This window comes from Laccaria bicolor, genomic scaffold, assembly GCF_000143565.1.
Source record: "Laccaria bicolor S238N-H82 LACBIscaffold_3 genomic scaffold, whole genome shotgun sequence".
Taxonomy (NCBI): Eukaryota; Fungi; Basidiomycota; class Agaricomycetes; order Agaricales; family Hydnangiaceae; genus Laccaria; species Laccaria bicolor.
This window is the reverse complement of record NW_001889874.1, coordinates 1394065-1421495: the sequence shown is the minus strand read 5'-3', so window position 1 is coordinate 1421495 and position 27431 is coordinate 1394065. Positions and strand designations below refer to the sequence as shown.

General features: G+C 48.0%; 9 protein-coding genes across 9 annotated transcripts; 4 read left to right on the top strand and 5 right to left on the bottom strand.

The window, feature by feature from the left end:
• Positions 1–190: 190 nt before the first annotated feature.
• LACBIDRAFT_308757 (uncharacterized protein) lies at positions 191–2201 on the top strand (the record flags this gene model as incomplete). The annotated part of the gene is made up of 3 exons (XM_001876074.1): positions 191–1115; positions 1177–1325; positions 1383–2201. The coding sequence occupies 3 exons, from the start codon at positions 191–193 to the stop codon at positions 2199–2201; spliced, it is 1893 nt and encodes a 630-aa protein (XP_001876109.1).
• A 1450-nt stretch (positions 2202–3651) lies between these two features.
• On the top strand, positions 3652–5106 carry LACBIDRAFT_308756 (uncharacterized protein; the record flags this gene model as incomplete). Its single annotated transcript, XM_001876073.1, has 12 exons — positions 3652–3705; positions 3753–3882; positions 3935–3994; positions 4042–4074; positions 4133–4264; positions 4327–4425; positions 4476–4514; positions 4570–4617; positions 4667–4693; positions 4746–4792; positions 4851–4876; positions 4935–5106. 12 exons carry the CDS (start codon positions 3652–3654, stop codon positions 5104–5106), a joined length of 867 nt encoding a protein of 288 aa, XP_001876108.1.
• A 424-nt stretch (positions 5107–5530) lies between these two features.
• On the bottom strand, positions 5531–6985 carry LACBIDRAFT_308755 (uncharacterized protein). Its single transcript, XM_001875652.1, has 2 exons — positions 6817–6985; positions 5531–6758 (listed from the first exon to the last, which is right to left on the bottom strand). The coding sequence occupies exons 1-2, from the start codon at positions 6876–6878 to the stop codon at positions 5699–5701; spliced, it is 1122 nt and encodes a 373-aa protein (XP_001875687.1). The 5' UTR covers positions 6879–6985; the 3' UTR covers positions 5531–5698.
• Positions 6986–7103: 118 nt separating this feature from the next.
• On the bottom strand, positions 7104–9566 carry LACBIDRAFT_188295 (uncharacterized protein; the record flags this gene model as incomplete). The annotated part of the gene is given in 12 exon segments (XM_001875651.1): positions 7104–7374; positions 7443–7503; positions 7519–8088; positions 8155–8243; positions 8295–8370; positions 8423–8707; positions 8789–8937; positions 8993–9067; positions 9118–9130; positions 9177–9281; positions 9332–9410; positions 9469–9566. 12 exon segments carry the CDS (start codon positions 9564–9566, stop codon positions 7169–7171), a joined length of 1806 nt encoding a protein of 601 aa, XP_001875686.1. The 3' UTR covers positions 7104–7168.
• A 1058-nt stretch (positions 9567–10624) lies between these two features.
• LACBIDRAFT_322670 (uncharacterized protein) lies at positions 10625–11885 on the top strand (the record flags this gene model as incomplete). The annotated part of the gene is made up of 3 exons (XM_001876072.1): positions 10625–10678; positions 10754–10803; positions 10925–11885. The coding sequence occupies 3 exons, from the start codon at positions 10625–10627 to the stop codon at positions 11883–11885; spliced, it is 1065 nt and encodes a 354-aa protein (XP_001876107.1).
• A 413-nt stretch (positions 11886–12298) lies between these two features.
• LACBIDRAFT_322669 (uncharacterized protein) lies at positions 12299–14496 on the bottom strand (the record flags this gene model as incomplete). Its single annotated transcript, XM_001875650.1, has 4 exons — positions 12299–12964; positions 13024–13181; positions 13237–14269; positions 14323–14496. The coding sequence occupies 4 exons, from the start codon at positions 14494–14496 to the stop codon at positions 12299–12301; spliced, it is 2031 nt and encodes a 676-aa protein (XP_001875685.1).
• A 1907-nt stretch (positions 14497–16403) lies between these two features.
• Positions 16404–18623, top strand: LACBIDRAFT_188234 (uncharacterized protein; the record flags this gene model as incomplete). The annotated part of the gene is made up of 5 exons (XM_001876071.1): positions 16404–16864; positions 16914–17135; positions 17200–17465; positions 17520–18272; positions 18430–18623. 5 exons carry the CDS (start codon positions 16404–16406, stop codon positions 18621–18623), a joined length of 1896 nt encoding a protein of 631 aa, XP_001876106.1.
• Positions 18624–23867: 5244 nt separating this feature from the next.
• On the bottom strand, positions 23868–25000 carry LACBIDRAFT_322667 (uncharacterized protein; the record flags this gene model as incomplete). Its single annotated transcript, XM_001875649.1, has 6 exons — positions 23868–23944; positions 23975–24092; positions 24140–24265; positions 24312–24491; positions 24567–24944; positions 24992–25000. The coding sequence occupies 6 exons, from the start codon at positions 24998–25000 to the stop codon at positions 23868–23870; spliced, it is 888 nt and encodes a 295-aa protein (XP_001875684.1).
• A 1000-nt stretch (positions 25001–26000) lies between these two features.
• Positions 26001–27033, bottom strand: LACBIDRAFT_322666 (uncharacterized protein; the record flags this gene model as incomplete). The annotated part of the gene is made up of 6 exons (XM_001875648.1): positions 26001–26008; positions 26089–26360; positions 26402–26414; positions 26519–26581; positions 26744–26800; positions 27006–27033. 6 exons carry the CDS (start codon positions 27031–27033, stop codon positions 26001–26003), a joined length of 441 nt encoding a protein of 146 aa, XP_001875683.1.
• Between the last annotated feature and the right edge of the window lie 398 nt (positions 27034–27431).

The following is a 27431-nucleotide window of genomic DNA, read 5'->3' as shown; positions in this document are numbered from 1 at the left end:
CAGAGGATAAAACGATGCCTTCCAAGCTTGTGAGTTGCCTTATTTTCTCTTTACGTTGCCGCGCACAATCTAATCGAACCGTCAAGATCGCGATCGTCGAACAGGGGGACTGTTTCCCGGCCTGAAGCTCGTCGACACATCGGATCATCATGACAACAATGCAGACGACCACAAGAAACTCAGGCCTGACATGTCCGCATATCTCAGTACTGTCACCACCTCTGACAACGTTACACAATTCGAGGCCGAAGAGTTGATGTTCGAACTCAAGCCTCCTTCGGCACCAGCACACCCGTTCAAAGATCCCAAATCTAATGCGAACGCAGAACAGTTGCTCAGGCACTCTTTCGAGACGAATACGGATGCCGGAGTTTTGTGTCGTGGACAGATTGCGTCATACCTTACAGAGTTGTTCAATCGCCAGCACCGCAAGCACGGGTTTGTGGTCGATGTCGCAAACGACGGGATGCGCTTCATTAGGGCCGACCGCTCTGGAGCAATTGTTTCGCGGCTGTTCAACTGGCGACAGGAGCCTCAAACCTTCACTGAATTTCTTTTGCGATTCGCTCACCTCACACCCGGACAACGTGGACATGATACAACCGTGCGACCCGCCACGGCACATGAGAAAGGACTCGCCGTACTTAACCTCCAACCCTGGGCGCCTAAGAGGGAACGGCCCATCGTCGTCCTTCGCGTGCCCGAGGACGACGGTAGATTCCATGAGGTCATTGCTTGGGGTGCTATGGCGGGCGCAGATTCGTTGACCGGAAAAGCAACACGCGCTTGGCCGGTTTATGATCTCAAGCTTGAGAAAGTTGTTTTCCTGAAGGATGCGTGGCGCTCACTTATGCCGGGGATGGAGAAAGAGTCGGATATCTTGTCGCAACTGAACCAAGCGGGGGTGCGCAATGTTTCAGGGCTCGTTTGCGGTGACGACATTGCAGGTCACCTCACACGCACTCATGAATTCATATCTAAGCCTTGGAACGTTGGAGGAACTGTGATTACACCTCGGGCTCAGCATCGTTTCCTTGAGGATTTCGTTGGCAAACATTTGTGCCACTTTACTTCATCGAAACAACTCATGCAAACTGTTTATGATGCGTTTATCGGTATGGACTCCGTCGAACCTCTCGATAACAACAGCTCTGACATTGATTTTAGCTCACTAAGATGCGTATGAGAAGTGTGGAATACTCCACCGCGATGTCAGCGGAAACAACGTCATGATGTCAGTAGATGGTCGCGGCATCCTCAATGACTGGGATCACGCGAGAAAAATATCCGACATGGCCAATGGTCCACGGCAATTCTCTCGCTCAGTATGTCCTTTACTCATCTCCAATCGTCGCGCGAATGTTGATTTGTCTAACAATCAGGGAACTTGGCATTTTATGTCAGTCTTTCTTGAAAAACCGCACAAGGTTCAAGATTTGCAAGATGATATTGAGTCATTCTTTTACGTCGTCCTTTACCACGTCATTCGCTATATGAAACACAACAAGCTATCCGAGGTAACGAACATCATGGAGAAGGTCTTCGATGACTATACCGAACATGCCGACGGGCAACTTACAGGCGGTAGCGGGAAAAGCGGCATGATCACACGTCGGCTACACGTAGAAAAAGACTTTGAGATCTCCAGCAACAGACTGTTAAACTCCTGGCTTCAATACATGTTGAACTCTCTCAAAGAGTGGCTATTCCACATAGAGAGTTTTGACAAGCCCTGCTACTGGGCTGAAGATAAGGATGATGACGGTGGCGAAATCGTGAGCGCCAACCAGGACGAGACTGGCAACATGGGTGTGGGCCCAAACTCGAAGGCTGCTTCGTTCCACCAGCGAGCCGTGAGCCCCCTTGCCGCTTCTGAACATCTCAAGTTGCACAACCATCGTCTCATTGAGGCAAAGTGGCGTGCTCTGCTCAACAAGGGAGAGTGGCCTGCGAACGATGGTCCCGTCGACCACCTTTCAGATGTATCCCTCAAACGAACGCACGATGGTGAACTCGGGCTTCCTTTCAAGAGACGTCGTACTGGCATCGATACAGGCTCAGCCTTGGTCAATACCATGCCTGACATTTTTGGTCGGGCGACTCTCTCGCAACAGCGCGTTTCTCCACGAAACTCAGCTCGCCCCAGTCATAAAGCAGCCCAACGATCCACCCCATTCCCATCTCGAAAATTTACTTTGTAATTGCATTAGATTTTTTGTTAATTACCACCAGCCATTGTAAGATACTTACCACATGCACGTAGTTTGTATACTCCATCGTTTTCTAGAGCAGAAAAGAACTTTGTATGTATACCAGTATTATCTAACACAAGCGCCGTTTGCTTGGAAATTGGGATTGCCTGCAATTCTGAGTCTTGGGTTGCCGTAAAAACCAATTAAAACCCCAATTTTTGCTCACATTATTGTAAACGCTATCGAGTCAGTCTCCACCTAACTCTAAGCTTGTAAGGGTAGGGAGTAGATACTTGCTGAGATATGCGCCCTCAAATGTTGTGTGTCATGTTTGTATTTGTTTCTCCGGGCCTTTCGATGATTGCGAGCACAAGTACTACAACTTCAGGTCCTCCACAGCTGCGTATTCTCGTACCCCTCCCTCCGTTAGTGACTCCAGGCTGATGTCTCTTTCTTTTAGAAAAAGGATATCCGACCTGCCCGGTTCGAACGGGCGACCTCAAGATATGATTTTCCTATTACAGTCTTGCGCTACTTCCAACTGAGCTAAGGTCGGATGATAGACTGTACGTGGATTTTAAACATAACGGAAAGTACCTTTGTACCCTCTCCTCTCATAAGTTATGACCTTTTCCTTTGCAACAAATCAGAACATTATCATGTTCAGAGCGGAACATTCACTGTACAACCAAAAGCAATGCACAATTCAAGTAGAAATTGATAGGTTATAATTACGAGTGCGCTGAAATTCGATTTCAAAGATAGATAGATAGATAGATTTATCGGAGCGGTCCAACAACCGGTTCCCGACACACGACTATTACAACCGTGCTACGGAAGCCTGAAGGTGTGTCACTGTGGGACATATTTGATTCTCACACTCAACTCTCACTCAACTCGCCATTTTCTCTCAACGACGACGAAGCGAGTCGCCAACCGTCGCCTGTGTCTTTCCTCATACACTACTTCGTATGAAGGCTACATGGAGTCTCCTCACCTACCGAACAAGACCGTCGAACTTGGTCGCAGTCATGCCAAGATCTTTCGCCTCCCCACTAGATCATCATCTGCTTATTTTCTTAAGCGATCGATAGACCGTGCTCGATCTATCCTGCTCCTGTTATACATACTCCCATCAATCCTTGACAGTAAGGCCATCACTTGTGTAGCATACGCTCCCCAGCTGCAAGCGGTTAGGGGCCTCGGTGAGTGTGAAATTCTCAGAATGGTGCTGACGATATAAGAAAGCGGATGCAATGGTGGATAATAGTTGGAATCCGCTCCCTTTTCGCCATCTACTATGTCAGATGCCGAGGCTGCAGCTGCTTTGGAGGCTCTCGTGAAGTACCTGCACCATCAGCGTGAGTTTGGCGATGTGAGTAACCTTAACCGCCCACTGGGATATTGCCTAATCTATCACATTCGCCTAGTACATGTACAGTAAGATCGTCTATACAGTATGATCCTCCGTCACTCACCGGTCCCCGACACAGTATCGGCAGTGGCGCTAGCGGTAAGTGTTGGAGCTATCGTCGAAGTTAAACATCTGACGCAAAGCAGGTGTACGACTATCTATTGAACTTTGGTCGCGAGGTAACCTTGATCTGGCTCTCGCCATGGACGTATACCAAAGTGCTGTATCTTGTGGTTCGATACCTCCCCTTCCTAGCCTTTGTCATGTTCCTTCGATGTGGGTTCTCTCAATTTCCTTTCTCTAGTTCCACTATTAATATGCGGATCAGACCAGCTTTATCTTGGGGTTACGGTGGCTTCGTGCGAATGGATTTTCCCGGTGGTCGTTTGTAAGCACCCCCTCAAATGCATAGATACGCCTGCTGACAGTGTTTAGGGGCCACGACGGTCTCCACATTCACAGCGGAAGGTGGGTGTTAGCTTCGCATTCTCTCATGGTCCGTTCTGATTGCGCAACCTTTCTGCAGTCATCATGATGATCAGAACGTGGGCAGTCTGGGGTCGAGACAAGAGGGTTGCTGCATTTTTCCTCACTCTATGTTGTCTCTATATTGGCCTCGCGACTGCCGGCAATGTCAAGTTTAACAGGAGCGTGGTTCGTACGTTGTTCACCGCCAGCCATCCGTCGTTGTTATCTGATCATGTGTCGTCCCTTTTGTAGTTGCGGAGCCACCATATCCAGGGTACAGAGGCTGCCTTTTAGTTCAGGCTTCCACCAGTTTGACCTACGATTATGTCATGCTGGTGGTAATGGAGTTTTGTACGTTGAAAATCCATTTATCGTCTTCTGGGATCAAACCTTTATGATAGTCGTATGTGTACTCACGGCCTGGAGCGCCGTCCTATCATGTTAGTGCACATTCTTCAGCTGTTGTTTCTTCCCTGATCCTCTTTCCTGACACAGCCAAAACTGGAACTACGAATCGGCTCTCGGCAATCATCCACAGAGATGGTGAGCAGCATTCCGGCTCTCCTTTGGATATAAATTGACCTGCGTCAAGGTATTCTGTTTTATCTATACCTGCTAGGTTCGTTTCAGGTTTTATCTGTGTTTTGCGGTTCGCTCAGTCGCAATGAAAGTCGGCTCCGTCGCAAACGTAATCTTTTTCACTGCCCCAGTTATACCGGTACGTCCCTCCTGTCCCAACAGCGACGCGATGTACTCAACCTTACCCCGCCCAACAGCCTGAGCTTCACGTTGCTTTTGTGCCGTAAGTTTCCCTCGCTTACTTTACTTGGTATAACATCCAACGGTGCTTCATTTGACAGAATCTGCTTGGCACTCTACACAAACCTCACCAGCCGTGTGGTGCTTAACATCCGCGAGGTTGCCCGTGAGGGATTTGCGGTGGAGACCCAGCTGCATGAATACAAGGATGATGAGGGGGAGCTTGCGGTCATTCCGCTGTCGCTTCGCACACGGCAGAAGGAATTCCGGTGAGCGATTGGGAAGGATACCAGATTACTTACAATACACCCTTCTCAATCTAAATTAAATTAACTTATTGTCACTTACCCAGCGGCCGTCTTTGTCGTAGTACAGAACGGCTTTCTGTTTAGTGCTACCTTTGCTTCCGCCATGCAAAACATATGATTTTTTTATTGTGCTGCCATATTATAATATAAACGTAAAAGTGGTGGAGGAGGAGGTCAAGTAAGGGAATACAATTGAGAGTTGCGCCTGTAAAGACATTTTCCAATTACAGTCTTGCGCTACTTCCAACTAACTGAGCTAAGGTCGGCTTACAAGGTAAGCGCTTAAGCGTGCATGTTTGTATCACATGGTAAAAATAGAGTTGATGCTTCATATGCAAACAGTTGGGCAAAACAATTCGTTGAAACTTGAGGTCTGGTCGATATAACAGAAGATAAATTATAGTACATGGGCGTTCAGTGATGAAACGGTCAGTCTAATTCTGCAAGCAGAAGGAACCAAGACTAGGTTGCGCGTGCACAAGAGCAATTCCACCCACAAACTAAATGAGCTTGAACCTGCTCTTCAAAAGTTATAAATTTTGCCCTTCATTCCGCAATCATGACCAAACCCCGTCACCCCCTCTCGCTCTATCAGCCCACCACTGGAAATGTGTGGGCTTCCCTACGCGCACCATACAAAATCTAGCACCGTTGCTCATCTCAATCTCCTCTTTCCTGTTGACTTTCGTATGGTGAATGGTCAGAGTAATCCGAGCATCCTCCGGTAACGGAGCGAGCAAAACATGGACTCGGGAGTTGGTCACGGCGACCCAGGTGTCTAAAGTGTTAGATGTTGCAGATGGCGGGTATATCTCTGAAGAGAAATACTGTAATGAAGTGAACTTCTTTACGGGGAAGTCCTGACCAATGGGTTCGAGGAGCGTAAGGTGTGTCAATTGTGTGAATAAGTGTGATACCGTGGATGTGACAGCTCCCAGATCGTCATGGTAGAAGAAGGACCAGTTGAAGAAGTTGTTGAGGAGGGTCAACTCTCGCAACTTTGTATGTTTAAAGGTGGAATCTTGAACTGATCCCCAGTCACGTTCAGACGAGAGCGACCTTGGTATTGTGACGTTCGGTGAGGAGCCAAAGTTGACGTAATGCAATACGGGAGTTGAGCACGACAAGGTGACGATGTTCGTACACAGCCTGGCTACTCGGACGGCTGGACTGGAAGGACCATCCTCCCAGTTAAGCCCAGCATTTGTAGCCGTCATTCGAGGAGGGGTATTGATCCAGAGATGACGCACACGAGGGACCAAGTCTGGGTATAACCCAAGAAGCAGACGGAAATTTTCTATGTGGGAGTTACACTGGAGTCGAACGGGGACGAAATGAAGACAGTCGAACTTGATGAGCAAGTTTAACCGCCTCGAAACGAGGAGAAGAGCACGATAAGACGACTGCGAGGCTGCGCATGCGAAGGACGCGATTTCGAGCACGATTTCAGTCGGAAGAAGGGTGAGGTGGTCGGGTCCTGTGTATCGTACGACGGGCTCCAAGACCTGTGGGGTGGGAGGCGTGGAAGGACGGGGTACACGATCTGGTGGTGGGTCCCGCGTTGAACTTGTGGGCGGGCTATGACGCCGCGGAGGACGCTTAAAGATTTGCAGCAACCTAAGTAGTGCAGATTAGAAACTATTATATCGGCAAAGTTTGAGTTGAGTGAAGGTACCTGGAAGCGAATGTGAACATTAGTTCCGTCCACGTCAGTAGATTGAAGGTGGCCATTGACATGGTCGACTTATTCAAGAAAAGCTAGAATAGTTTATACACTGCACTGCCCTTTGCGATGATGTCTTCGGGTCATGATCAAGGAGAGCCTGGGGAGAGCTTTCTTGGGCAATCGGTGACTAGCCTGAGAGTGTTGCGGACAAGTTGCGGAGCCTGAGAGTGTTGCCGACTCGGACGGTGACCGGTGACCTTGCGGTGACCTGTGCGTTGCATGGCCTCAGTGTGAATTAGTGATACAGCAATACACTATTATTTTCAGCACATAAATTTACAATCCTTTCTATCTCTACAACTCAAGGACAAAGTCTACCAGCAACCTCGTCAATCAGCTTCCTCACTTCCTTCTTCCCAACACCTCCCTCCCCATTCCAATGTTCCCCTTTCATAAGCTTCCCCTTCAACTTATCACGAGTTTGCAGCGCCTCCAGCAGATCCTGATGAGATTCGTGGAATGATGAAAGACGAAGAAGGAACGCCAGACACGCCGTCAGTCGATGGACTTGGAGAGTAATGGAGTCAGAATACAAACATAATCACATAAAGCAAAAGGGAAACCGACGAACTCACCAACTTCCTCATTATCCTTTTCTCTATCCAAAGCTTCTACAACAGCACTAACCATCTCCACCTCCCAATCCCCCACATCATCAGGCTCGTCTAAGCGTCTCCCTGTCCTCACAGCTTCCACCCTCGGCTTCTGGAGCACCGCAGCAACATTGAACGCCAGACTCGCAGCAGCCGTGCGGACTTGGACGTCGTCATGCAACAAACTCGGAACAAGAACCGCCGTCACGTCCTGGCGCATGGAGGACTGCAGGAGCTTCTGCGCCAGAGGAGCACTTGACGTTGCGTTGCATAGGAGGCGCAGGAAGGTGAGCACGTAGTTCCGAGATGACTTTGATGGAGTCTGGAGTGCGGAATTGGCTTGAGGAAGGAGTAGGTTGATAGGGTCAGAGAAAGATGGGGTCGCCGCTATCCACGCACCAACGGCTGGATCTAGAAGTGCCAGCCGCCATGTGTCGACGAGGGGAAACAGAGTTTCGATTGGGAGAGCGGTGGCGAGAGAAGCGGTTGCTTGAGCCCATGGAGTCAGGATTGCTGGAGTTGCAGATGGAAGCGGTCGAGCTGGGGCTTTGGGTGCATTTGGAGGCACTAAGAATCGAGCCTTAAGGTATGGGGTGACTGTCGTGGTGAGAGTTTGTTTGACTTGAGCCTGAGATTGAGTAGCGGAAGCGGGCCACGTCGAGGCGTCGATCGAGGCATTCAGCTTTGTAAGAACTGTATCAACAGGCGGGATTTGAGAGAATAAGATAGGCTTCAGCTCGAGAGCTTGGATGGCAGGAAGTGAAAGCTTGGTGTGTGGGTGTGCTATCTATCGATGAGAAGGAAGCTTAGCAACTGAAGTAAGGGAAAACATACGAGGAAACGCTTGAAAAAGCAAAAGATCGACTTGGGCTCTCAGTTCGTTCGCGTCTGCACCCTTTATTTCCTCAATCTGGCAACATTGCTGATGAGAAAACATACTGAATAAATTTCACCAAACGCACCTTTTCCCCATCCAAGAAAAACATGAAAGTCGGAGTAGCCCTAACGGAGTACTCTGCTGCGAGATTACGACCCATCCCCACATCGATATCGACCTTGGCAAAACCAGCACCATCACGCCCTTCCTGTAATCCTTTTTCCTCAGAGAGACGTTCAAAAACTGGCTCGATCATTCTACACGGGGGGCAGGTGTTACTCGTGAAAAATGCGACAGCCGCCCTATGGCTCTTGAGGAACGCGTGGAAAGCAGGAGGATTCGTTATAGCGTGGATTGGAGATGTAAGAGACTGGGTGGCAGGGAGAGGAGGGGGAGGAGGGGGACGGTTCTGATATGAAGGATCACCATTTGACTGGGCTTGGGCCGCGACACTTTGTAGAATGGAAGCTGCCAGTTCTGGGTTAGGGGGGGCATTGGCAGGTATGGCTGGGACACCGGGGGATGGTCTTCGATACATTGCATCTATTGTTGGGCGAAGACTCTGGCCGAATGGAGTGGATAGGAAGTCAGTGGGTAGGTCTATCAAGCTTAATTCAACATTTTCAGGCAAGCCGAGATCGGGATGGTTAGTTACCTGAAATGAAGGAGGGGATGGAGCCTCCGGTAAGAAACCCGACGCAATCATTTGTAAATGAGTTGCAATTGAATTCTAAAGCTCGTTACGCCTCTGCAAAAGGTTCACAGAACTGCGTCACATACCTAAGAGGTGGTACTGTTACAATTAGAGTTTGCTCAACGGCGATAAAGATACGACATACTTTGTCCGCAGTATAATGGCTTCTCATCTCTTCCAAGTATTCGGTAAACGTCTCCTCATCTATTGACGTTTCTCCCATATCTAAAACCTGCATAGGGGCGCCGTGCTACATCCTGAAGGTGAGCGCCATGGTTTGAAAACCGACTACAAACCTACATGCGATCTCCCAGGAGGAGTCGTGTTGATGCCTAGACCATAAAAGATCTCTTTTCCAAACACAACGACAGATGTATGCCTGGATTATTTCGCTTTCAAAACAGATTTGAGATAAGGTTGGCGCAGATTGGGCCTACCAGATACCATCTATCTGTCGTCCGGTCAGCTGCCGCGAGAGCTGGCGAGCCATGCCCTTGCTGAGATCGTATACATATAGTTTAACGGTTGCAGACATTCGCCTGACTTGTGGGTATTGCTGAGAGTGGTGATACTGTAGTAATCGGTAAGAACCAAGCTCGACGAAACCTGCGACGCGTCATTGGAGCCACGTGACCAATATTACCTGCCTGGTCCTGCTAGAGTTTAGAAACTGAAAGGTCCAAACCTTGGAAACGTTGTGGAAACGTTCCTAAAAATTTTGGAAACGTATACTGATGCGTAAGGGAAGAGTTTTTACGAAAATATGTATAAGTATGCTGGTGGCTTAGCGGCTAGCCTCGCGGAGGGGCACTGTGGAGGGGTGTTTATGATTATTGACGTGTCCTTGACTGTTGTTTCCCTTGAAGTTTGAAAAATGGCAAGTTCTTCAGCGTGCGCACCCTTTTCCCTGCCTTCATTGGGATTGAATTCATTCGCGCCCACGGCTTACTGGTTCTCTGGTCTGGGCGATTCCGAATTCGAAAATACCCTGGATGCGACCTGATGCGACTCCACGGAACTCTGAGGGAGCTTCGGCCCCTGTAACGGCTCTATAGTAGGACTCCCTCACAGCCATACATATGGTGCTTAAATTCGGCTATCTCCTCCTCAAGAGAGCCACCGATGGGATAAATCGCCCTCAAATAGCAGCACCCTTGACGGCAGGAGGCTCCCCAAGCCTTCCCACTTCACTTTTTCCCCCTTGGATACTCACTGCTAAGAGGGTGGTTGAATAGGGCTATCACTCTTCAGCCCTGTCGTTTCATGATAGTTCCTGTGCACTCCGAAAACGCCTACAACTCGCCTACACCGCAAGTCTCTAATAAGACAAACAGAATCGCAGTAGGTGTGGTTCTGTTGTCTTCAAAGTCTCCGGATCTACAACTCTACTTAACGCGATGTGTCCGCAGCATCGGGGCAGTTTTAACACCACGTTTATCGCGTCGCTTGGTAATTTGAACTGACCCCGATGTTCGGGCTGTTACCCCAGCGAATGACAAATCGTATTCACCAACATCAGAGGGCCTATTTTTGAGGGTCGCCCGGTTTCTTTTAGCACATTAGATCTCCGGAGCCCGTTCTCATTTGGTTCTCATGGTGTTTCCCGGAGGTGATTTGCTTCCCTTGAAGGGACGCATGTACAACAGTGTACAACGCATGAGAATCGTCAAGCTTCGTCTTTGAAATCCCTTGATTCCACAAACAACACTCTGTTAACTTAAGACCGCCCACACAGAGGTCAAAGAAGCACTATATCCCGGTACTACCACAACGTGCGTCGCTCCGCCATACCATTCCTCGAATGACTCGTCAATCCCTTCGCATTCCCCAGGAAATTTCCAATTATATCGTCGGCTACTTACATAGCGACGCCTCCGCTCTACTATGTTGTAGCCTTGTTTGCAAGGCATGGCTCCTATCTAGTCGGGAATACCTTTTTCAAGTGGTAGCCCTCAACCACCAAAATGTCGATTCCTTCACATCACTCATCATCAGCTCACTTTCTACCATTCCCCCGCATGTCAAGCGCCTCCAACTTGTCCCAGAACACATAGACCGTCGGTGGCTACGTCGGTTGGTACCATTCCTCGAGGTATTGACATCCGTCACCATTCTGCGTCTCGAGAATGTTGATTGGGTTAACTTGCCCCCAACGTCTCGAGCCAATCTCCTTTCCAACTTTCGGCTTACCCTCACTTGCCTACATTTACGGGATATCGTCTTCGAGACATTTGGCCAGGTGGTCGACATCATATGCGAGTTCCCTCTCCTGCGCTCCGTCGACCTGGAGAGAGTCCATTGGGGAGATTGTAAATCCGTGGTCGTTAAACGTCTTCCCCCACTGGTAACAAAGTTACGATTGCAAGCATGCCCCCTGCGCAAATTCCACAGTTGGCTCATGTCCCAAAGGCCCATACCCATTATCGACCATTTAGACGTCGGTCCTATTGACGAATCTGATATATTGACAGTCGCCAGATACCTAGTGTTCCTTGGCCACAAGCTGCGTACTCTCAAAGTATCGTTCAAATGCGGAGAGAACGGACAGAGGTGTCCAGATAATGTCGTCTTTGATGCAAACACCTCTCAGACACCCACCTCACTCGATTCCAAAGACAACTCAAGCTCTATACTTAACGCTGAGTTTAGGAAACGTGTCGGGGGCGGAACATGTTCAAGTGTGAGCCGGTTGACAGGCCTTCGCTCCATTCACATCAAGGATTTCGTGCAAGCTAGCTCAGGCGCCACCCATCGCGGTGTCAGGACCCTGGTCTGTCAGGTCGTTCGGTTTACAAGAAGTCGTTATGGAAGTCACGCTTGGAAAAGTTGCAGAGCTCGACGTGCTCACCATTGACTGGGATTTTTTGGATAGAGTTTTTGCGACTCCAATCTATGCGAATGTAAGGATGGTCAAATTTCGGGTTCGGGGTGCCGTAAAAAGGCATGCGTTGGCAGCCTTGCTGTCTTCCAGGCTACCTCGATGTGTTGAACGGGGTATCCTGCATTTTGAATGATCCGGGCAAGTTTCCTTTTCATTTCTGTGTCGTCATTACTGGTGTGTATAGTGTACAATGTAGCTATCCTACATGGAAACTGTTAAATGTTATGGTATATGAAGAATGTTAAGTGCTATATAAGAAAGACTAGGAGCGGCGGGGGGCTTGTGACTGCTGGCGAGTTGTCTTTGTCGGGAAGCCAGCTAAGGATCATGCAGGAATGGGTGGCGCTGGAAGGCTTGCCCCACCTACAATCTTCGGAACTGAGGCATCAGGTCGGTGCCGAAGTCACATAAGGCGTAGCTATTGTTCGACATTTCTTGGAAGGAGGACGGGCTTCGAAGGGATCATCGTCGTGTTCACGTTTCTGAAAGGATGAATTTTTCATGTGATCAAGAGCTTTGTCATCCTGAGGCCAGTTCTTGTTAAGCACAGCAAGCCACTTCGCCGCTAGAGAATGGTGATTATGGAAACGAAGATGCTGGGTCGAGGAAGCTGGATCCGTAACATCAGGCTGACATGATTCCACTTCCTCCTCCTCGTCTTCGAACATGCTTTGCAGTAGGTCTGACTCTTTGTCGTAGAGGATGTGGCACCTCGTCGCATAGGAAAGCCACTCGTCCGTAGACTCGAGTGTATATCTAAGCCAATGACGCATGGGCGAGTTACCCCGGGAAGCAAAAACACGCCCAAGGTATGCCCAATTGTTTAGGAGACATCTCTTTCCAGCCCCTCCTATACAATTGCCGTCAAGATCTATTTTGTAGTCGTCAAATATCCCCTCCATGATGATAGGAACTTTATCAGCCCCAGTATGACCCATATATCGGATGACGTGGTAAAGAACAACGTAGACGAAGGACTCAATATCGTCCTGTAGATCTTGAAGTTTACCCGGTCTTTCGAGGAGCAGAATTGACATGAAGTACCAGGTGCCCTATTTGTCCAAAACTGAACTTGAGGTGATAGTCAGAGACTGGTAAGAATCTTACTTACCGAACGAAAGAGAGGCCGAGAACCGTTGGCCATATCAGCAATTCTCCCGGCTTGATCCCAGTCGTTGAGGATCCCACCGCCATCATGCTTCATCATGACATTATTCCCGCTAACGTCGCGATGAAGTATTCCACACTTCTCGTATGCATCCTGGTGAGCTATTCATCGTGTCAGCTCTGAACTATCGCAGGGACCGCCCGATAGAATACACACCAACAAATGCGTCGTAAACAGCTTGCATGAATTGCTTCGATGAAGTAAAGTGACATAAATGCTTGCCAATAAAATCCTCGAGAAACCGATGTTGAGCCCGAGGGGTAATCTCCGTCCCTCCAGCATTCCAAGGATTGGATGAAAATTCATGAGTGCGTGTGAGGTGACCGTCGATATCGTCCCCACAGACGAGCTTCGGAACGTTCCGCACACCCGCCTTATCGAGTTCTGACAAAATCTCTGATTCCTTCTCCATTCCTGGCACAAGGGAGCGCCAAGAATCCTTGAGGAAAATGACCTTCTTGAGTTTAATATCATACACTGGCCAAGCGCGTGTGGCTCTACCGGCCAGCGAATCCACGTCAGCCATCGCTCCCCAAGCAATGACCTCACGGAATCCATCTTGGTCGGCTTCTGGTACTCGGAGGACAACAATGGGCCGTTCCGTCTTGGGCTCCCAGGGCCATAGGTTGAGAAGGGCGAGACTTTTCTCGACTACTGTGGCAGGGCGCAGGGTTGTGTCGCGTCCGCGTTGCCCAGGTGTGAGGTGAGCGAATCGCCAAAGAAACTCAGAGAAAATTCGAGGTTCCTGCCTCCAATCAAATAACCGCGAAACGATTATTCCGGAGCGGTCAGCTCTGATGAAACGCATCCCGCCGTTCGCGAGGTAGACCAAAAACCCATGCTTGCGATGTTGACGACTGAACCACTCTGTAAGATAAGCCGCGATCTGTCCACTATATAATATTCCGGCGTCTGTATCTGTCTCGAAAGTGTGTTTGAGCAATTCTTCTGCTGTCGCATTGGGTTCAGGATCGTTGAATGGGTGCGCCGGCGCCGATCGAGGCTTGAGGTCGAATATCAACTCTTCGGCCTCAAAATGCGCGCTGTGCTTGGAGGTGGTTATCTCGTCGAGATATGTGGATATATCAGGCCTAAACTTCTTGTGCTCGTCTGCGTTGCTGTCGTGGTGATCCGATGTGTCAACCATCTGCAGTCCGGGAAACAGTCCCGCGATTTTGACCACCGCCGCCTGATTCTTTCCGTAAGATCATGCGCTGCAACGTCAAAATGAGATCACTATACCAGTTGGGTCGGCATCGTCTTGTCTCCTGTTGATGGCAGGTTCCGAATGAGGTCCGTTGGCACCTGAGGCATAGGGCAGCAGTCACTGAGGGGTAGAAATTCATCCACAAAATCTTGGACAGGCATTGGCCCAACCCAGAGACCTCTGAGCTCTCTGTCCAATTCTCTCCCCATGTCTTCGTACTTTCCTTACGCGGAAGTATGTGGAAGGCCACCTGAAGTTGTAGCCTGATACGGTTGCTCTGATAAAGGCGTTATGATTAGCTGCCTTATATTCGGCCATGGTGGGGAACGTACCCAGCAGAGGCTGAACACAGGACTTATAGCGCCAACGCGTTGGCCTGACAGACACTTGGAGTTCCGAATTGTTCTCGTCACGTGGACGTCCTTTTTAGTTTAGGGCTGGTTCATTCGCGTTAAAACTGGAAAAGGGCTGGAGCGTGAGGACTGTTCGACAGTTCACAAGAGTCGTAATTATATTTTCGTTTCGAAGGGGATGACAAGAGAAGGTGATAGGACTTCAGATCGTCTTGGAGTTCTTGAATTTTATCCGGTTTTTCGAGAAGCAGAACTGATGTGAACTGCCATGAGCATTGAGCCCTGATCGAGGGATTGAAAATTGATACGGTATTGAAGGAAGGGTAGAATTCTTACTGTACGGGGCAATCGAGAACCATTAGTTATATCAACAACTTTCTTGGGTTGATCCCAACCATTGAGAATCCCATGGCCATTTCCCTTCATCTTGATATGCCACTGACGTTGCGGTGGTAAGCCACACTTCTCCTATGCATCCTGATGGGCTAAAAAATATGCCTGAGCTACCCTCGTTGAGTTTCAGGGAGGACAATCAGAGTACACACCAACGGACGCGTCGTAAACCCTTGACGACTTGAAGCAGCACAAATGCTTTTCAACGAGTTTCTCTAGGAATCGATGCTGAGTGCGAGGCCGAATCTCAACTCCACGGACGTTCCGAGGCTTAAAAGTAAACAGATGGGTAAGTGCGAGATGGCTGGGAATGTCATCAACCCAAACCAACTTTGAGACCGCTTCATCTGGTAGTGACAGAATGTGACTCTTTCGGCATCCCTGGTAAGAGTGAGCGCCACGAATCTTTAAGGAAAGCAGCCTTCTTGAGCTTGAGATCATATACCGGCAAAGCGCGCGTTGCTCTACCGGTCGCTCCCCAAGCAATAATCTCACGGAATCCAACTTGGTTGTCTTCAGATACTCGGATAACGAGATGGACCGTTCCTCCTTGGGCTGCCAAAGTCATCTGTTGAGACTTTCTCAAATGGTGGCAGGGCGTACAGTCGGGTGTTTTGGTGGTATCGAGACACATTTCCGAGGGATAAGGCCAACGGCAGACGCAGGCCCTAGAAGACGCAGTGGAATCAGAGAGACGACGTCCGAGGTAATGTCCCAGGACCAGGACAAGTCGTCAGGCTCCAAGTGATTTGTGGTGTTCAATGTCGTGGTCCTCCCCTGGTCTGCGCAAATCATGTAACATGTGTCCTCGCCGAAACCGCCTCCACCGGAATTGCGTGCAAGACTACAGAGACCCGCTGCCCAGACTACAAAAGGTGCTCATCGCGCCAACATCGTGCACAAAGGGCAAGAGGTATGTTCATTGATAACATTACGTTGCTCTCCGGGATAAATCGCACAAGAAAACAAGTGACGCGGATGATTACGAGCTTGTGGAAGAACGTCGGGCCTTGGGGTGTGAAAACGCCGGTTTCTGCAGAAGGTCATCGTAGCAAGGATTCTGAAACACGTGCACTGGGGAAGTAGAAACACCGGAGCCGGTCAATGATCGGAAATAAAATCGTCTCTTCAAGGCTCTTGCTCACTGGATTACACGACATAGACTAGACGGCCTACTACGGATCCTTTTCTCTATATATCCACTCCTAATTGATACAGGACACACTCTTGTGCCATTTCCTTCCAAAGCTTCCCTCTGCTGATGCTCAGACTTACGGCCAAGCGTATGATCGTACGCCTGCTCAATTTTCTCCCCGTAAATCAACTGACAACCCACTCACCAGCGTTCCACCACAACCACGACAACCGTCATGTCCAAACCCCGTCACTCCTCCACCACAGCACCGCAGGATCCTCCACCAGGCTACGCCATCGACCCCACTGCTCCTCCAATACTCCGATACCAAGCTTCCCTCCCCTCCCTCCCCGTTCCAACCCTCCAATCCACATGCGCAAAATACCTCGAAACAGTGCAACCGCTTCTAACTCCCTCCGAATATAACAACACCCAATCCTCTGTCTCCCAATTCCTTGCCTCCTCACAGGCCGCGGAACTCCAACGCCGTCTCCAAGAAAGGGCAGCAACGCCCGGGGTACAGAATTGGCTCAGCGACTGGTGGAATGAAGCAGCGTATATGGGGTACCGCGACCCAGTGGTGGTGTTCGTGAGCTACTTCTTCGTGCACGTGGATGATCGTATGAGGAGGGACCCAGCCAAGAGGGCGGCGAGCCTGATCAAGGCCATGTTGCCTTTCCGGGATCTTACTGAGAGGTGTGTGTGCCTTTTCTGTGTGGGTTGCGTGGTATTGACGGAAGAGAAGTGGAAAATTAGAACCTGAAAAAGTAAGAGGTGCACCACTGTGCATGGAATCCTATAAATGGCTCTTCCACGCCTCGAGATACCCCGCCAAACCATCGGACACAGCGGCAAAGTTTGACCCCCCCACGAACAACCACATCGTTGTCATTCGGAAGAATCGCTTTTTCGTTGTACCCCTTGCGCACCCCAACGGGGAAGAATTATCCTATTCTGAGCTTGAAGCGTACGCTACCCTTTATTTTGACATGTGATTCTCCGCTAACTCTTTCATTTTTTTTTTTACACAGACAATTCAACCACATCATCTCTGTTGCAGGGCCAACACCGTTCTCTTTCCCAATCGGCGCCCTGACATCAGACAGCAGGGATCTATGGACCGACGCGCGTTCTGCTCTTATAGCTGCGTCTCCAAAAAACGCGGAACTTCTCCAGAAAATTGAGAGCGCAATGATCGTGGTGGCGCTGGACGACTCGAAGCCTGTTACGCGGGACGATATCAGCTGGGCAACGTGGGTGGGCAATGGCAGGAATAGGTGGTATGACAAACACCAGTGTAAGTTTCCCTTTTTCTCTTCTCCTTCCTCTTCCTGATGAACATCGCGGGCAGTGATCGTGTACGAGAACGGCCGCTCCGGATTCCTAGGCGAACACTCCTGCATGGACGGGACACCCACACTACGGATGAACGAATTCGTCCTCGCCTCCATCGCATCTAACAAAGTTCCCCTCACTCCCTCTTCCGTCCCCATCGACATCACCTCCCTCCCCCCCGTCTCAGAGCTCCAATTCACCCTCAACGACACCACCAAATCCCTCATCCGCGCCTCCGAAAAACGGTTCGACGACCTAGTAGGCGCACACGACCTGCACGTCCTCCACTACGAAGGCTTCGGTAAAAACCTCCTGAAGAAACATAAATTCTCACCCGACGCCGGCGCCCAACTCATCCAACAACTCGCGTTTCACAAAATGTTCGGGCGGCCCGGGGTGACGTATGAATCTGCGCAAACGCGGAAATTTAAGTTGGGGAGGACGGAGGTTATCAGGAGCGCTAGTAAAGAGTCGAAAACATGGGCAGAAGCCATGCTTTCTACTTCTCCTTCTTCCCCTTCCTCTTCCTCACCACGGGAATTGAAAGCGCTTTTCGGGAAAGCCGTGGCTAGGCATATGCAGTACTCTGCTTGGGCTGCGGATGGTCAGGGGGTGGATAGGCATTTGTTTGGGTTGAAGAAGTTGGTGAGGGAGGATGAGGAGGTGCCTGCGATTTATAAGGACCTGGCGTTTGGGAGGTCGAGTCATTGGGAGTTGAGTACGAGTCAGTTGAGTTCGAGGTTCTTTGATGGGTGGGGATATGGAGAAGGTGAGTTTTTTTGTTGGCATTTCTTTCTTTTACTTTCTTCTTGTTTCGCGTTGTTTATTTTCATTTTACGTTTTCCCCTCTCGTGTTTTTTATTCTTTCCTTTTCTTTCTTCCGTCGAGTGTCGAACGTCAAGCTGACAACATAACTTCCAATCCAGTGGTCCCTGACGGGTACGGCCTCTCATACTCGATAGGCGACAACTATATCCGGTGGACAATCACGTCGTTGAAGAGGGACACGAAGGTGTTGAAGCATTACTTGGCAGAGGCGGCGAGTGAGGTGAAGGCTATGTTGGAGGCTGCGGAAAAGGCAGAGGTGAAGGCGGTGGAGAAGGAGGATGCAAAGTTGTAGGTAGGCGTATTTTTGGCGGTGTATATATCATGATATTGGAAGCAATGTTCACTGCTCTAGTTATCACTAGCTGAAGGGATTTAGACACGCCTGGTCAAGGGGCAGGCAACCGAGCATCCGGTCAAATCAACCATACCGTTGACCCCCGTGCGAACTATCACATGAGCGCCTGTAGTCACAACTTGTCACACTGATCTTATCCGTAATCTACGCCAAATCTACAGCGCTTCCAGAAAGTAATGAGAATCACGTTTTTTTTTCTCGCGCTTTCCTGATTCGGAATTCTCCTAAGACTCCTCAGAGATATGAGGAAAATCATCTTATTGTGCACAGAAAAATTCGCATTTTGTATCCAAAAGCCCTTCCTTCCTTTGTGTCTGATAGAATCGTTGTGCAAAGGTGAAGATGCCGCAGGGCGAGACGCCGACTGAGGGAGCGGGTTTTGCCGGGAATCGCTTAGCTAAGCTTCCCGCTATCCTGACCATTCGTCGGGCATACATTATCACACCAACTCGCAGCGTAAAGCACAAGAAATATGTCTTTTGAGCATTATGAATCCATTTAGCATGTTCTCTTTGTGGGATTTATCTTATCTGAGCATCCGAATGGTGTTGGGGCACTTTTCATTGCCCAAGCCAAATAGGGTAAGCCGTGGAAAAAAAACAACGTGATTCTCATTACTTTCTGGAAGCGCTGTAAGCACTTTCATTGATGCCTCCTCTTTCCTGTTGGCTCTACCACACTCAGTGTTGGGGCTCTCTCTCGCTTCAACTCCTCCTTCAACTCCTCCACATCATTGCTTCCTGGAAGCTGGTAGGTATCTCTGTTTTTTAGGGTAGCAGCTCCTGCAACCTTGAGGAGGCTCTCTTCCCTTTGCAAGATAAACATATCAACAGCCATCACTCCGGGGATTTTAGGTAAGAGCATACCATCAGGATCGAAAATACCATCAAAGGGAGGAGGACCCCGGGCAATGGTAGGAGAGGCCTGATCCTGAAAAAGCACGTTTCGTCTGGACAGAGGTTGAGCCAATTTGTCCGGATTGCACCTGGCCTTGCCAAAATTTCCTGAAATTTGTCCAGACATCAGTATCTAGCCTATTTCCCCCCAAAATTTGTCCAGATAGACTGTATCTGGCCTAAAATCACCACGGATGAGGCTTGGGATTTCAGAAATTGAGGAAATGAGGTACCAGGCATCATCACAGTAATAACACCAAAAGGCAATGACTACAATAGATAGGCCACTTGTATTCAACCTGGTATCTAGTAGCACATAAACTAGCGTAATTTTCACACTAGCACTTCTGCAAGAGCTTCAAGTTCAATGTCACTTGTAGTTGCTTGTCAGTTTTTTGTAGGGTGTGGAATCAATTCAACTCATTGGGGAAGAGCTCAAGGATAGAGCCCTGTTGTTGAGAGGGCTCCTTGTACCAAATAAAATATTTAGAGCACATAGATCCAGACAAGCTAAAATTTTTGAGAAAACTACTGTACTAATACAACCATCTCTTCTGGCCCTTTTGGGTGTGACACATTTTGACCATCTCTTCATGACTTCAATATCCGATGTGATGTGTGACAAAGAGTATGAGCTCTTCGTCCGAACAGGGGCCATCGTCAATTTGAAATTTAAAACAATGTTGGACATGCAGAAAAATCTTAGATGGTGGGACAATTCTTGTTAGAAGTAGATGAAATATGCCGAGTGCTGTTTACATGGCTAGGGTGCTGCAGGCACCAGAAAAATTAGAAAAAATGGATATTTTAAAATGCCAGGAATGGCTTCAAAAGCCAGTGTGATGTGTGACATCATGCTCACTTCACTTCCTTCAGAGACCTCTGTGATGCGTGATGTGAAGGCATGGTCGTATTAGTACAATAGTACAGCAGGAGATTCGAACATGAGAGCTTTACAAACTCTGGAGCTGGTGACTACTGGTGCTGAGCCACTTCACCACAGCTGACATATGTCCGAACATCTCACCTGGGTGACCTGGCTGACATATGTCTGGACATCTCACCTGGCTACACAGTGAGGCGGAATTTTTGTCCAGATCAAGGGCGCTGGCTGTTTCGAAAATTTCGTCAATTTTGTCTGGATTGGCTCCTGGCCTTTTTCAAATTTTCTTCAAAATCCATCCGGATTGTGACCTGGCCTCCCCTACCATTGCCCAGGGTCCTTCAAAGGGGTGCTCACTGAGCAAATGATAGATGGCATTGTAGTTCTGATTGTGCATGGTTCATCTGAGATCCCCATAGGTGAACATAATTGACAGTGAATCGTAGTGTTTGGAAGTCCAGTCTCATGACTGGAAAAAGACCATAACCAGACTGGACCAAGACTGCAAAAAACCGGACCTGCAGTCTGGTTTTTTTTATTTTTGAGAACTAAAGACTGCAAAAAAAACCGGTCTAAATATACCGGCTTTTTGTAGCCCACTAAATACCCTTCAAAACGCACCCAAGCACGTATTAATTGGCTCAAAATTGACAAAGATATAAATAAAAATGTAAAAATTTGTTAAAAATAGTAGATGTACAAGACTTTTTTTATAGAAACACTAATTCTCAACGGAATTTAATGTTCTTGGGCTCTTTTTAAAGCTACTAAACACGTTAACAAATTTACCGATTTATAATTTTAAAATATCGGCCAGAAAACCGGTCTTAAACCAGTTAAAACCGAAACCGAAGAAGACCAAGACTGGTCTATAGACCGCAAAAAGACTGCAGACTGTGGTTCTTTGCAGTCCAGTTCGGTCTTTTGACATCTGGGAAAAATGCGGACTGGTTACGGTTACGGTTAAAGCCCAGGGGCATCAAAAAACCGGACCAGACCAGACTTAAACACTAGTGAATCGGGACATTTGTACAAGGGCTCGTTTTCAATGGCTCTTGCACAGCCTTATACTGCATCTTGTCTTACCGGACATTGTGCTTTGGTCATTTGAGACTTGAGTGTAGACTGGGAGGTTTAAAAGATGTCATTTGCTTTGCTCTGGGTACTCAAATACAAGCTCATTTATTTTTATGTGTAATAGGGTCTACCAGGCAGAGTACTTAATGTGTTGGGGAGCGCATTGGGAGCATGTGTCCACTTGCGTGACAGCCCAATCTGGGCAGCACATGATAGTTCACATGGGGGTCAACAGTATGGCGGATTAGGGTTGCGTGTAAAAGTTGGGGTATTTTACAAAGTGTAATTTACATATGTAGTTTACAGTAACTTACTAATTTTTTACCAAACCAGATATCAGGCATGTAAAATATGTAAATAATTCCTGGTGCGAGTGCACAGTTTTCAAACATTGTTTTTGCAAACCTGATTGTTGGGACAGACCTACAATTTGACACTTCTACCAAAAACGTAAGGATGGACAACCCCTCGTGGCGACAACAGGGTCACCAGTTCAATGACCTTCCTGTGCATTGAGATGGTGTGAGTTCTTTGTCTATGGGCCCTCGAAGGTGTCCATCTCTCTGCTTTTTATCTCAACCCAAGTGTGTAACCTCCTGTTTCCAATAAAATTACATCCTTGTGTATCCCTACAGACTGCATGCTGCAGCATGCAGTCATCAATCCTAAAGAACCCCAACCCTCTCACATTCAATATTACCCCCACCAGAGTGCCACTCAAGGTGCCACCTGGTATCCACAACCGGAAAACCTTCTTGGAGGTTGGCTGATACCTCCATACATTGCTTGTCGCCAAGATGAGCCACGGGTGCGATCCCTTTTTAGCCGAATGGAAGGAGAAGCCAAAAGCATTTGGGAAGGCTTACCAGGTGCAGTTCATTGTCTATGCACAAGGGGCCTATCCATTTAGTGCCCCACTCATGGCTGGCCAGACTCTGCTTTGGTGGCAGTTTGAAGGGACCAAGCATGGAGGGATTCTGGCAGTGGGTCATTGTCAGTAAGTATTTGTGCTTGCACACAGCTCATCCACACCTCATAGGCCATCACCATAAAGCTCTTTTGGGCTCTTCCGCACTCAATGGCTGATGAACACACAATGTACGCTGTCACAATGATTAACATGGCACAATTCCACAGGTGGAGAAATCCAAGAGGGCAGCCATCGCAAAGGACAAGGTGGATGGTGAAGGTGGCAGCATCTTTGAGCTAAACAATTGGGTGTAGGAAGCCATGTGACCTGGCGAAAATTTGTAATTTACACTGTAATTTACCTTATTTACCCTTCCCAAAAATCACCCTAGTAATTTACATAATTTTATACCTAGGTGGAGTTTTATATGCAACACTATGGCAGATGCTCAGTTGCCTGCCCCTTGTGCCTGGTCCTGTGAATCAAGGTGATCTACCAAACTACAAAGCCTTTGCCAGTCCTATGAAGATGCATACTTTTCCTTCAGCCAGTTCCAGTCCAAGGGGTGAGTGCAGTGCTGTCCTGCATCAGGAAAAACCCAACTTGCAAATGTGTAGTAATTTGTGCTAATGAGTAGGGCTGCTCACTGTACTTACTTATTCCTGCTACTGGGTCTTGTGGGTCAACCTCGAAAAAAAACTTTGCTCACGTGGACAGTCATGTGAATGTAGATCACATGCACACTTCTCCTTTCTATATCTCCATCAGGAAATTGGGGTTCAACAGGCAAGTGATGACTAAGCCTTACAAAAGCTTTCAAATTTCAAAATGTCAAAAAAGTTTAAAAGCCTTGCAGGTCTCTTTTTCAACCAATATAAATGGTGGTGAAGTTGTGACTTTTTCCCATGTACAAAAAATATTTTTTTCATTGCAAAACATGTGCTGAGTGTTGACAACAATGAAAAGAAAAAGATCTAGTGAGATGGCCAGACCCAGAAGAATGATTGGTTCTTAGACAAGCCTCCAAGAAGTCACCACATCAGTGTTTCTACAGTTTACTTGTCACAGCTTGTTTCAACTCGTACGAGTCCAAACGAGTCACAAGCCACGAGTTGACAAGTAGATCCAAAAATGTGGCAAGTTGCATCACAAAATTGCTCGACAAGCTGTAACAAGCCGGCAAGTTTAGAAAAGTCATCCAAATATGAATATTTTGAAACAATTGTAACAAATGGTAGTAAAACTAGTAAATATTATGATAATAATGAGTGAATGAGTTATGTCATGGGTATCTAGTGATATGAGAGGTTACGAAAAATGAATGTTGATTAGGAGTGTGAAGAGGTAGTAGGGAAACCCAAACATCTATCCTATTAATTGTCTTTGGGGGGTGGACTGCTTGGGACATAAAGAACTCAGCAGCTCTTCTGGAGGGAAGATGTGCTGGGATTAACCTTCTTGAGCTTTTGAGACTCTATCACATAACCACATGCTGTCATCAGCTCAGACCATCGGTGCTCACTGAATGACTCAAAGTTAGCCATGTAGTCAGCGACAAGGTGACCAACGTGTTCTTGTGAGAAGTCCCCTGGCGGTTTGACAAACACCCCAGTTGAAAAGGACAAGAATGCACATTCAACCTACAAACAGTTATTAGATGTCAGATAAAAGTAAACTATTCACGTACTGCTGCTGCCATGAGCGCGAAAAGGGCCTTCGGGCAACCAAAAGTGCCCAGCGATGTGTTAAGATATTGAACAAGGGGGGTGGCAACGTCAATAATGAACTTTGATTGAAACAAGCCATGTGGAGGCTAACAGAGGTCAGCGGGATATGACAGTCATAACAAGCATATTTACCTTATAACCAGGATCGTCCTCGGTGTACTGTGGAGGTGATGGTCCTTCCCACAACGCCGGCCCATCCTCCCTAGTTGCCCACTTGACGTACTGGCCGATCGCTGTGGGGTTGCGGTCATACTCTGCTTGTGCGAAGAATGTTTTGATGACCTTGATGCTGTTCCTGTCGATGATTGAGCGCTTGTCGCAAAGTCAGTCATAGGCCTGAACTCAAATCATCAGTGGGATGTCAATTCCAAAGGCATCTTATCTTACCAATTGGCAGAGCTTGCTGCCCCACACAACTTTGTAGTTATGACCGGGAAAAATGAGATTCAAAACCTTTTGAATGGTGTTGACAAGATTGGGGCCCTTGGAAAAAAGACTAAAGGGGTCCTCTGATGCAAAGAGGCAGTGATAGAGAGTTGGAAGGAAGCAGGTAGTCCACTCAGCTTGGACGAAGTGGGGAAGTTCCTTAAAGGAATCAGATGAAATGACCATGGGCGAGGAATAAACAATGTCTGACAGTTCAGGGCTAGATTCTTGCTTCAAGATGTTGGTATGACTAGAGGAGTGCTTCATGGGTTTGGGGGCTTTCGGCATTTGCGTCTTTGATGGCGTCGCATGGTCCTTGGGTACCGTGACCTTGAGTAGCTGAAATGAAGTCAGTGAGTGCTGGGAAAAATGAAATAAAAACACACATTGTTCATCCGTACACCTTGTCCTTTCACACCAGCCAGGAGGTCTTATCAGTGCCCCCCCTATTTCTGCAGGATTCCAGTCATTCCTGTGGAATTCCGGTGGATTCCTGTGGATTCCGGTGGAATGAAATTTAGCAGTAAGCCCTGCTAAATTTGTCATTCCTGTGTTTTCTCATTCCAGAATTTTCACCAGAATGGTCTTCCCCGGAATGGGCAGGAATGGTGTTCCCCGGAGTGGTCAGGAATGTATTATAGTCCAATCTGTTTATTTTATTTATTTGTCACTGTATTATAGTTTATTTATTCTCGATGGATAACAAACAATGTTTGTTTGGCAAAGATGCTCACCAAACATCACTCTCTTCCACCACCACCACCACCATGCTCGTCACCGCCACCAACACCACGCCATCACCATCACCCATAGCCACCACCACCCACATCACTCGTTTATCATCCATGGCCACCACGACCACCAACATCGACCACGCCGCCCTTCAACAACAACGCGGCGACGCCATGTCACGAAACAAGGAGCATCAGAACCCACGAAAACGCCCCCCTCCCCGCCCACGAAAACACCCCACACCCACGAAAACGACACCCCGCCCACGAAACGACGCCCAGCACCCACGTACACCACCAGCGGAAACGAAACAATGGCCAACGGATGCAAAACAGCACCCGCGGACACGAAAACGCCCAACAGACAGAAAACAATGACCAACGGACACACGTACACCGCCCATGGACACGTAACAACACCCAGCAGACACGAACGACACCCACCGCCCACGAATGACACCCAGCGCCCACAAACGACATTCAGCGCCCACGAACGACACCCAGCGCCTGCAAAACGGTATAGACCAGAAGCGAAAACAAAAATATCTTCTTGCGAAATATTGCTCCGGATTTTCGTTTCTGGCTTTTCGCTGCCGAACCAATTCCGGCCACTTTCAAATTCAAAGATTTTTATAATTATGGTATTTATTTGTATTTATTCAGATTACTGGTCTGTCAACATGTCACGCAGGACACTCTCTTCTGCAACAAGCGCCCACCACGACCATTGACAATTGGTCACGAAGACCCACCACCACGTTCGAGGAACGGCGACGACCGCCCAGCAATGTCCACAGGCGCCCAGCACCACCATCGACGAACAGCGATGACGGCCCGCCACGACCTCTGACGATTGACCATCAGGACCATCGACAAGCGCCCACGGACGGCCACGAAGGCCCACCACCACCATCGACGGATGACGATGAGCGCCCATGAACATTGATACGGATGAAACCATTTCACCCGTATAAAATTCAATTTTAACGATTTTACCGATAAAAGGTCATCTCTAATAAATACACTACATACAATTGCAATGATACAAAGAGTCAATGTGCATACCCGGCGCAGTTGACTAAAAATGCAAATGCGTGGAATCTGAAAATAGGACAAGGCTTTGGAACTGGCAGCAGTACGTGTCGTGACATTATACTTGGATCCTATCTAAGATTCACCTACCATGAAATAGAGCACGAAGAGGTTCTAGAGTAAACACCCAACGCAGGGAGAAGAATTGCATTACTACCAAAGGGTTTAGAAACACATAATGGATTTATTGTGAAAACTCGTGCTTATACAAGAAATACAGAAAAGACGACATAGACGCTTAAACGGCATGTCTGAAACATGGAAAGACTAAACTACACCTAGGTAGTAAACGTATGAAGACTTAGCGTGGCTCACGGCCATTCAGAAAGTCATGTACGGCAGTTCCCGCGTACGCATCAAAGACTGATGCGTCTGAACGTCACAAGTACCAACATGAGAAAAAGACACATTCTATTATATGAAATATAATAAGAACCCCCTGACAATTAAGAAAGACATTTGAAAACACCTTCGGAGTGTCTCCCGACCTCCGTAATGAAAAGACGAGCCAAGACAAGGCATTTTAATTAAAAACTCGGAAGCGACGGAAGGCCGAAGACTATTGGTAAACACGTACGTATGCGCATCAACGCATCAGGAAACATTAATCATTTTGTGATGTCATCTGTCAAACCGGTAAACCGGGCCATAGAAAGAAACACGCGAGATCATGCCAAGCTAAGAATAGCTATGTCGGCTAACTCCGCGTACGCATCAAACACTGATGCGTTTGAAAATGAAAGACGCGACACTACAAAATCTGTAGTGTTCACAGAGATAGACTACAAAATATACCACACGTTCATTAAATTTCATATTTGTAATTCGGACCGAAGTATCCCGCATTAAAACACATGTAAAACGTAGATAGGGGTTCCTGGAGTATATAAGGAGCGCGCTGGCAGGTCAAAAGGCAAGTAATCGCCCCCCCGTTGACCAGCTAGTTGCACTCCAAGTAGAGACTTAGGAGGTGGACAGTTATAATCAATTAAAAGGAGATTTC

Bases quoted from the DNA above. Each gene is read 5' to 3' on its own strand.
- LACBIDRAFT_308755 (XM_001875652.1), bottom strand. From the start codon at position 6,878: ATGTCAATGGCCACCTTCAATCTACTGACGTGGACGGAACTAATGTTC. The intron at 6,759-6,816 runs GTACCTTCACTC...TGCACTACTTAG, and splicing joins ATGTTCACATTCGCTTCCAG to GTTGCTGCAAATCTTTAAGC.